This window comes from Polyodon spathula, chromosome 44, assembly GCF_017654505.1.
Source record: "Polyodon spathula isolate WHYD16114869_AA chromosome 44, ASM1765450v1, whole genome shotgun sequence".
NCBI classification, from domain to species: Eukaryota; Metazoa; Chordata; class Actinopteri; order Acipenseriformes; family Polyodontidae; genus Polyodon; species Polyodon spathula.
This window is the reverse complement of record NC_054577.1, coordinates 1,398,458-1,408,457: the sequence shown is the minus strand read 5'-3', so window position 1 is coordinate 1,408,457 and position 10,000 is coordinate 1,398,458. Positions and strand designations below refer to the sequence as shown.

Sequence of the window (10,000 nt, the reverse complement as noted above, 5' to 3'; positions counted from 1 at the left end):
TCAGGACTTATATTGCACAACCCTCTAAAATCACAAGAAGTCAGAATGTTTCATAGGGGCTGCTGTTCAGGGCAGTGGCGATGGAGGTCGTTCTCTGGGGAACCTAAAAATGAGATTCAGGAGTTGCGTTTAGTTACAGTTACCAGCAAACCAGCCTACAATTCAATATGTTAACAAGGGAACATTATTCAGCAGCTTTCACTGGACTCTATGTTAACAAGCTCAGCAGAGGAAGCTGAGGGAGTTCATTCTATATAGAGGGGGTGCAATTCAATATGTTAACAAGGGAACATTATTCAGCAGCTTTCACTGGACTCTATGAAGCTGAGGGACTTATATTGCACACCCTCTAAACAGTCAGAAATGTTCATAAGGTTGTGTTGAGCTATGGAGTTCCAGACAAGAAAACTAGGGAAAAAAATAAATTTAGAAAAACTGCACTAATTCCACTAAAGGGGGCTGGACATCACTGTGATGTCACAATACCTTGGGGGGTTGCTCCGCCTCCTGGATCCTGACCCAGGGGCCATGTTCGTCAGTGATTGGCCGGGGCAGGGGGGCGGGGGGGAGCCCCCACCCCAGGGTCAAGAGTTCGTGCGTACAGAGGCGCCTCTGCCCCATGCCGCCACCCTGGGGGTTGGGGAGGGTGTGGAGGGGTCCTGAGTGGGGAAGGCGGCCAGGTTTCGAGTGGGGTGGTCCTGGAGAGACTGGGAGCGAGGGACGGGGGCAGCGTAGGGCTTGAGAGGGACCAGATGAGCCATCTGGAACTGAGACAGGAGAGGAGAGATGGGATGAGAGACGAGGAGGGGAAGAGGAGAGGACAGAGGAGAGAGGAGAGAGAAGAGAGAGGAGACAGTTTAACAGCAGTCAAACAAGCAGAAATAATACAAGAACAAGTCTACAGACAAAACTACCAAACCTCCCCCCGGAAACAGTCACCTTGCTCTGGCCCCCTTGTGGCTCCACAGGGCGCTGCATGGGTGGAGTCTGGGCTGCCTGTGCGGCCCCTGATTGGCCAGTCTCGGCGCGCGACTGCAGGGAGGGGTCCGACACGGTGGAGCCCATCTTAGGCTTGGAGCACGGAGAGTCCTGCCTGTTGAGCTTCGAGCGCTCCTCCACCTGAGAGGTTAGGGAGTCAATACTGCAGGATTAGGGAATCTGTATTACAGGGTTAGGGGGTCAGTATAATAAATAATAATAATAATAATAATAATAATAATAATAATAATTATTAATTAATCATTTTGCAGAACGTTTGATCACAAGCGACTTCCAGACACTAGGGGGGAGAACAGAGGATTTGAACCTGGAACCTCCAAGTCAATATTGAAGGGTCAGGGGTCAGTACTGCAGGGTCAAAACTGGGGGTCAGTGTTGAAGGGGTCACCTCTCTGGCCCAGGCGGGCTTGTTGCTGGGCTCAGGGACCTTGTAGTGGTAGAGTTGGGGTTTCTTGTCTTGCTGCTGCTGCTGCTTGTGCTGCTGCTGCTGAAGGGAGACCAGGTAGGCGTGCTCCTGCTGCAGCTGCCTTTGCAGCCTCTCGGACTGCCTCTGCTCCTCCACCTGCTTTCGCTTGTACTCCTGAGAGAGGGGGAGAGGACAGAGGGAGAGTGAGAAGGAGAGAGGAGGTAATGGAAAGACACAGAAGATAAAACACACAGGAATTGTACAGGCAGGGAGGGGCTTCACGCTGCGGATGGATTTGGGGGGGTGGCTGAGGGAGCAGGTTCACGGTCCGGGCAGAGTTTGGGTATTCATTTATTTCTATAGCGACTTTCAAAATCAGCAAGACCTCAAGGTGCTTTACCGTGTTTTATAATACGACACACAATGTAAACGTCTGGGCCGTTTACCAGAAGCCTGAGACTAGATTTAAGGTTAAGAGGGAGTGGAATGGGAGACAGCTGCAGCAATGCCAGCCTTGTTTACCCCAAGCCTGGGTCTGGATTAACCCTTTGCAGTCCATTTATTCAGCGCTGGTCAGGAGCGTCAGGTCCAGTTTATTTTCACACGCTCCGTTTTAAAATATTCCCCCCCCCACCCCAGAGTAAAACAGGTTTAAAAGGCACCGAATAGCAAAAGGTCACTCAGTCCTGCATCTCCAGCCAAGCCCCACCCCTTGCTCGCTGTATTTTTCACACACCTCTTTATAGACGCGCACACTGATAAATCCTCTCCTGATCACTCGTTTTATCACCAAACTCCTCAATAATGCGATCCGAGTCATCGTTTTATTACTATAACATCTCAAAAAGCTCTGCAAATGTCTGAGATATTCTCCGAGCGCTGGATGCAGAAGCAGCTCTCGCTTTTGTTATGTCTTATCTGTGATACACCCTTTTCTTTTTCAGTTTCATTCAGCTCCTGTCGGTCTCACTCAGCCATTGAAAGGTTTTCTCTGTTTTTTCCAGAGAAAGAACGACTAGAGATCTGTGCTTGACATCTTTTTGATGATGCGGGACAGGGTCCGGACATCGGACTGGAAAGGGAAAATTGTAATGCCAGACCTGGTCCGAAGCAGGACCGTAAGGGGTTAAGGGTCAAGGCCTTTGAAGCAACGTTTGGTTGACAGCATCAACTGGGGCCTAGACTGTTTACCACAAGCCTGGGGCTAGATTTAGGGTCAGGGCCGTGGGGGGGGTGGGGGTGGAATGGGAGACTGTTACAGCAGAGGCCAGTCTTGTTTACCATGAGCAGGGCTTGCTCCTGCAGAAGCTGCTGTTGAAGGATCTCTAACTGCCGCTGCTCCTCCTCTAACTTATGCCTTATAAACTCCTGGAGAAGAGAGAGAAGGAGAAAAGGGAGAAAGGGAGAGAGACACACACAGAGAAAGAAGGATATAAAACAGAAGATTGAAAGCTTGCGGAAATCAAGGAAATTCCAAAAAAGGTAGCAGCTTTTAAAAAAAAAAGGTGTCAGCGTTTACAGGCGATAGGTTCCTGGTTTGTCAGTGCCGTCATGCGATTGGTTACCTGCGGTCAGCGCCGATAGCTAACTGGCTACCTCAATGTGTCACACACGTCGGTGCTGTGATACGATTGGTTCCCCGTGTGTGGATGCTGCGATGCGATTGGTTACCTGCTCCCTGTCTGCCAGTCTCCGCTCCTCTTCCCGGCGGATGTCCTCAAGCCGCCTCTGCTGTGGCCCCTTCTCCTGCTGCTTCGCCAGCTCCCGCTCTGTGCGTTGTTGCTGGGGGGGTGGAAGAGTCAGTCAACACCACACAGCCAATGAGAGTCCACCAGTGCTTCCACTCTCCCTCTCTCCTCATCTCTTCCCTCCCCCTCTTCTCTCTCTCCTCCCATCTCTCCCCCCCTCCTCTAGTCTCCTGAGCTGTTCTTTCTGCCTGTCGTGTAGGAGCTGTCTCTGAGTCTCTCTCCCCCTCTCCTCTCCTCCTCTCTTACTTCCTCCAGTCTCCTGCGCTGTTCTTTCTGCTCCTCGATGCGTTTCTGCCTGTCGTGTAGGAGCTGTCTCTGAGTCTCTCTCCCCCTGCCTGTCGTGTAGGAGCTGTCTCCTCTCTCCTCTCCTCCTCTCTTACTTCCTCCAGTCTCCTGCGCTGTTCTTTCTGCTCCTCGATGCGTTTCTGCCTGTCGTGTAGGAGCTGTCTCTTGTGCTCCTCGGGGTCTCGTCTCTGGGCTCCCAGCTGCTGCTGCCTCTTCAGGGCCTCCGAGCGCTCCTTATTCTCCTGCTGCAGCCTCAGGAAATCCCGGCGCAGCGTCGACTCCCCGGGAACGTTCAGGATCGAGCTGGGAGAAGGAGGGGTCGAGTACTGTATTGCAGTGGATTGTATTGCAGTGAATTGCATTGCAGTGAATTGTATTACAGTGTATTGCATTGCAGTGGATAGTCTAGCAGTTTGTACCTGGGCTCCCCTTCCTCTCCATGGCTCTCCTCCTCCTCCTCGCTGCCACTGTACTCGTACTCTGTCTCCTCTGAGAGAGAAACAGAAACAGGGAGTCAGTCACCCATCCACACACACTCGCCCGCTCGCCCGCTCCCCCCCTCTCCTCACCCTTCTCGCCCCGCTTCTTGCGGGTGCGGTCGATGTGGTCTTTCAGCTGGATGCGGACCTGCCTCTCAGTGGGCTGCTCCCGGATGAAGGCGTGCTTCAGCAGCTGCTCCGTGGAAGAGCGGCTTGTGTAGCTCTTTATCAGACAGCTCTCAATGAAATCAATGAACTTCTTCGACCTGGGAGAGGAGACAGAGGAGGGGAGCGAGGGGGGAGAGTGGAGAGGAGAGCGAGGGGGGAGAGTGGAGAGAGGGGGGCGAGGAGAGGAGGAGAGTGAGGGGAGAGAGGGGAGCGCAGAGAGGAGTGGAGGGGGGAGTGTGGAGAGGAGAGAGAAAAGGAGAGGGGGAGAGAAAGTGGAGAGGAGTGAGTGGGGAGAGGAGGAGAGAGTAGAGATGAGAGGGGGAGAGAGAGTGGAGAAAGTGGATAGGGGAGAGGGGAGCAGAGAGGGGGAGAACAAAGGAGGGGTGAGAGGGGGAGGAGAGGGAGAGGTGACAGGACAGGACAGCAAGAGGGGAGAGTAGAGAACGGATTATACCCAGTGTGTGGCTGTCAGATGTGTGTCTCTCTGTTTGTCTAGTCTGTTCGTGTGTGTGTGTGCGTGTGCATGTCTCTCTCTGTTTGTCTAGTTGTGCATCGGTCCGTGTGTGTGTGCGTGTGCCTGTCTCTCTCTGTTTGTCTAGTTGTGCGTCGGTCCGTGTGTGTGTGTGTGTTATTGCTGTCTGCCTTTGTATCTGCAATCTATAAACTCACCATTTCTTGGACTTGAGTTTGGGAGGCGGGTTTCGTGGGATGAGGAAGAGCGCTCTCATTGGGTGCATATCACACAGAGCTGAGAGAGGGAGAGAGGAGGGGGAGAGAGACCGCATGTAAGAGCTTAGATATGTTTGAGAGCTTTACTGAGGCCACATAGCTGCTTTCAAAATGTACAAACACAAACATATCATATGTGACTATGTGGACTCACGAGGGGCTCCCTCGGCCATTTCAATCGCTGTGATCCCCAGAGACCAGATATCACTCTGCAAGAGGACAGAAAGAGGGGGTCAGGGGGAGAGAAACCTGGGGTACATCCAAAACCCATTCCTTTAGCCTGTGCTTTACAATGCTTCCCTGTGCTTTACCAGACCTCTCTGTGCTTTACAATGCTTCCCTATGCTTTACCACACCTCTCTGTGCTTTACAATGCTTCCCTATGCTTTACCAGACCTCTCTGTGCTTTACAATGCTTCCCTATGCTTTACCAGACCTCTCTGTGCTTTACAATGCTTCCCTATGCTTTACCAGACCTCTCTGTGCTTTACAATGCTTCCCTATGCTTTACCAGACCTCTCTGTGCTTTACAATGCTTCCCTGTGCTTTACCAGACCTCCCTGTGCTTTACAATGCTTCCCTATGCTTTACCAGACCTCTCTGTGCTTTACAATGCTTCCCTATGCTTTACCAGACCTCTCTGTGCTTTACAATGCTTCCCTATGCTTTACCAGACCTCTCTGTGCTTTACAATGCTTCCCTATGCTTTACCAGACCTCTCTGTGCTTTACAATGCTTCCCTATGCTTTACCAGACCTCTCTGTGCTTTACAATGCTTCCCTATGCTTTACCAGACCTCTCTGTGCTTTATGCTTTACCAACCTCTCTGTGCTTTACCTTCCCTATGCTTTACCAGACCTCTCTGTGCTTTACAATTTCCCAATGCTTCCCTGTGCTTTACCATGAACATACCTCTCTGTGCTTTACAATGCTTCCCTATGCTTTACCAGACCTCTCTGTGCTTTACAATGCTTCCCTATGCTTTACCAGACCTCTCTGTGCTTTACAATGCTTCCCTGTGCTTTACCAGACCTCTCTGTGCTTTACAATGCTTCCCTATGCTTTACCAGACCTCTCTGTGCTTTACAATGCTTCCCTATGCTTTACCACACCTCTCTGTGCTTTACAATGCTTCCCTATGCTTTACCAGACCTCTCTGTGCTTTACAATGCTTCCCTATGCTTTACCAGACCTCTCTGTGCTTTACAATGCTTCCCTATGCTTTACCAATGCTTCCCTATGCTTTACCATGCTGTCACTGTGCTGTATTTCTGCTATGCTATGCTCTCTCTCTCTCTCTCTCTCTCTCTCTCACTGACCCGGAAGTCGTAGGTCGAGTCAGGGTTCTCATCACAGGCGATCACTTCCGGGGCCATCCAGTAGGGGGTGCCGATGAAGGTGTTCCTGCGCCCCACGGTGCGGTCCAGCTGAGCACTCACCCCGAAATCCACTGAGGGGTGCAGGCAGGGGGACAGGGGGGGAGAAACATACAGACACATTAGCAAAATTGCCAAATGTAATTTTTTTTATATATATATATATATATATATATATATATATATATATATATAAATGCAGCAGGAAATGTTGTGGCTGATTTGTTGGCTGTTTCTGGGGTTGAGGTTGTTGAAGCTGTCCCCATTCCCCCCTAGTGGGACCAGTAAGAGACACTTCACCAGTATAGACTACAGCAGTGGACGCACTGAACCCCCTGTTTTTTTGGGGGACGGGGGGCTCGCTCACCCAGCTTGACCTCTGCGTTCTCAGACAGAAGCACGTTCTGCCCCTTGATGTCCCGATGGATCACCTTGTGAGCATGGAGATGAGACAGACCCTGAGAGAGAGAGAGAGAGAGAGAGAACTGTTACCTCACCATTATTTACAAAAACCTTAGTCTTGACTATTGATTGTGCTGGAAACTTGACTCACCCGGAGGATCTCTCGGCAGATGTAGGCAATCCAGTCCTCCTTCAGAGCATTCCCCTTTGTGTTCTTCACCAGGTCAGTGACTGAACCAGCACCACAGAACTCCATCACCAACTGAGAGACCCGGAGAGAGGGAGAGAGAGAGAGAGTCAGGGAGAGAGAGAGAGAGGAGAGAGAGAGAGAGAGAGAGGGAGTGAGAGAGAGAGGGGGAGTGAGAGAGAGAGAGAGGGGGAGAGAGAGAGTGACAGTGCTAGAGCGTGCTAGAGAGTGATAGTGCTAGTGACAGCGCTAGAGGGCGCGCGCCCCCGCAGTCTCGTACCCAGAGCTGGTCGTCGTGGCCGGGGGGGCTCTTCTTGACGAAGGCCCCGTAGTAGGTGGCGATGTTCCGGTGGTGAGAGTACTTCTTCAGCATGTTGATCTCCTGCTTGATCTCCTCCTCTTCCTCCTCTGTCACATCCATCACCTTGATCGCAGCCAGCTGCCCCGTCTTCACATGGCGGCCCTGAGAGGAGAGGAGAGGGTTACACACACACACACACACACACACACACACACACACAGTCTTCACATGGCGGCCCTGAGAGGAGAGGAGAGAGGCGAGGGTTACACACACACACACACACACACACACACACAGTCTTCACATGGCAGCCCTGAGAGGAGAGGAGAGGGGTTACACACACACACACACACACACACACACACACACACACACACACACACACACAGTCTTCACATGGCGGCCCTGAGAGGAGAGGAGAGAGGCGAGGGTTACACACACACACACACACACACACACAGTCTTCACATGGCGGCCCTGAGAGGAGAGGAGAGAGGTTACACACACACACACACACACACACACACACACACACACACACACACACACACACACAGTCTTCACATGGCGGCCCTGAGAGGAGAGGAGAGAGGCGAGGAGGGTTACACACACACACACACACACACACACACACACAGGACATCACACAGTCACAGTGTGCCGCCTGAGAGGACTCTCCTCTCGAGAGAGTGAGGGTCACACACACACACACACACACACACACACACACACACACACACACACAGTCTTCACATGGCGGCCCTGAGAGGAGAGAGGCGAGGGGGTTACACACACACACACACACACACACACACACACACACACACACACAGTCTTCACATGGCGGCTCTGAGAGGAGAGGAGAGAGGTGAGGGTCACACACACACACACACACACACACAGCTGCTGTGTCTTCACATGCCGGCCACACACTAACACACAGACTCATGACACATGCACTTTGCTTTGTGTGTGTAAAAAAGTCATGGCCTCCCCCCCCCCCCCCCCTCCCCTCTTTTTACCCGAGTCCCTTCTCCTCAGACTGAGCTAATCAGGGATATAGATAATCTCACAGGAGCTTAGAGGAACATCAGAGAGAGAGAGACAGACAGACAGAGGAGAGACAGAGAGAGGAGACAGAGAAAGAGGGGGAGAGAGGAGACAAAGCGAGAGGACAGAGAGAGAAGACACAGAATGAGAGGAACAGACCCCCTGCAGTTTAGTATGAATTTGGGATGACCCCAACCCCCCCCCTTACCTTGTACACCTGTCCATAGGTACCATTGCCAACCACCTCTACCAGCTCAAATATACCAGCAGGGTCCTGAGGGGAGAGAGGACACACGACAAACTGTTAGCCTTGTGTCAAAATCAACAACAACAACCAAAATACAAAACAAAATTACACTACCTTGATACAGCATATACCCTACTGCACTATAATATAATATATACATTATATATACATATATACACACACACACACACACACACACACACACACACACACAGTGGCTTGCAAAAGTATTCAGACCCCTGACCAATTCTCTCATATTACTGAATTACAAATGGTGGTACATTGAAATTTCGTTCTGTTTGATATTTTATTTTTAAACACTGAAACTCAGAATCAATTATTGTAAGGTGACATTGGTTTTATGTTGGGAAATATTTTTAAGAAAAATAAAAAAACTGAAATATCTTGGTAGAGCCACCTTTCGCTGCAATAACAGCTTTAAGTCTTTTGGGGTAAGTATGTACCAGCTTTGCACACAGTGTCAGAGTGATTTTGGCCCATTCTTCTTGGCAGATTTGCTCCAGGTTGTCCAGGTTGGTTGGACGACGCTTGTGGACCGCCATTTTCAAATAGTGCCACAGATTCTCAGTGGGATTGAGATCAGGACTTTGACTGGGCCACTGTAGGACATTCACCTTTTTGTTCTTGAGCCTCTCCAATGTTGCTTTGGCCTTGTGCTTGGGATCATTGTCCTGCTGAAAGGTGAATTTCCTCCCAAGCTTCAGTTTTTAGCGGACTGAAGCAGATTCTCTTGCAGTATTTTCCTTTCCATTCTTCTTTCAATTGTAACAAGATGCCCAGTCCCTGCCGATGAGAAGCATCCCCTCAGCATGATGCTGCCGCCACCATACTTCACTGTAGGGATGGTGGGTCTTGAGGCAAGGGCAGTGTTAGGTTTGCGCCACACATAGCGCTTTGAGTTTTGCCCAAAAAGCTCTATCTTGGTCTCATCTGACCACAAAACCTTTTCCCACATTGCAGCTGGGTCACTCTCATGCTTTCTGGCAAACTCCAGACGTGCTTTCAGATGGTACGTTTTAAGTAACGGCTTCTCTCTTGCCACTCTCCCATACAGGTCAGTGTTATGCAAAGCTCTTGATATGGATTTACTGGTGCACCATAACTCCACTCCCAGCCACTGAACTCTGTAGCTCCTTCAAAGTGACTGTTGGCCTCTCTGTGGCTTCTCTCACAAGTCTCCTTCTTGTTTGAGCGCTGAGTTTTGAGGGACGGCCTTTTCTTGGCAGTGCCTGGGTGGTGTGATGCAGCTTCCACTTGCTGACTATTGATCCAGCTGAGCTCACTGGGATATCCAAACACTTGGATATTATTTTGTACCCTTTCCCTAATCTATACATTTTGTATTACTTTATCTCTAACTTCTGTAGAATGCTCTTTGGTCTTCATTTTCCTTCAGATTCACAGCCTTACCAATGATCCTTCAACAGTGGGGTTTTTATCCAGAAAATGTGACAGCAGCTTTAATGGTTCACAGGTGGAGGCCAATGGTAAGGTAATCGTGTCCTCGTTAGGGCAATTTCTTTCATCGGTGCAAACTGGGAGCTTCCACAGCACAGGGGTTGAATACTTATGCAAGCAAGATATTTCAGTTTTTTTTATTTT

At 50.4% G+C, this 10,000-nt stretch overlaps 1 protein-coding gene across 1 annotated transcript in view; it reads right to left on the bottom strand.

The window, feature by feature from the left end:
* LOC121305607 (misshapen-like kinase 1) overlaps nucleotides 1–10,000 on the bottom strand; it is a 26,413-nt gene that overhangs the window by 10,071 nt on the left and 6,342 nt on the right. The window contains 17 exon segments of the mRNA XM_041237298.1: nucleotides 61–103; nucleotides 487–570; nucleotides 573–767; nucleotides 940–1,119; nucleotides 1,388–1,579; nucleotides 2,687–2,773; nucleotides 3,077–3,187; nucleotides 3,534–3,741; nucleotides 3,858–3,927; nucleotides 4,008–4,183; nucleotides 4,755–4,833; nucleotides 4,969–5,023; nucleotides 6,134–6,264; nucleotides 6,558–6,648; nucleotides 6,744–6,854; nucleotides 7,060–7,242; nucleotides 8,339–8,404. Coding sequence (XP_041093232.1) covers nucleotides 61–103; nucleotides 487–570; nucleotides 573–767; nucleotides 940–1,119; nucleotides 1,388–1,579; nucleotides 2,687–2,773; nucleotides 3,077–3,187; nucleotides 3,534–3,741; nucleotides 3,858–3,927; nucleotides 4,008–4,183; nucleotides 4,755–4,833; nucleotides 4,969–5,023; nucleotides 6,134–6,264; nucleotides 6,558–6,648; nucleotides 6,744–6,854; nucleotides 7,060–7,242; nucleotides 8,339–8,404 — 2,062 coding nt within the window.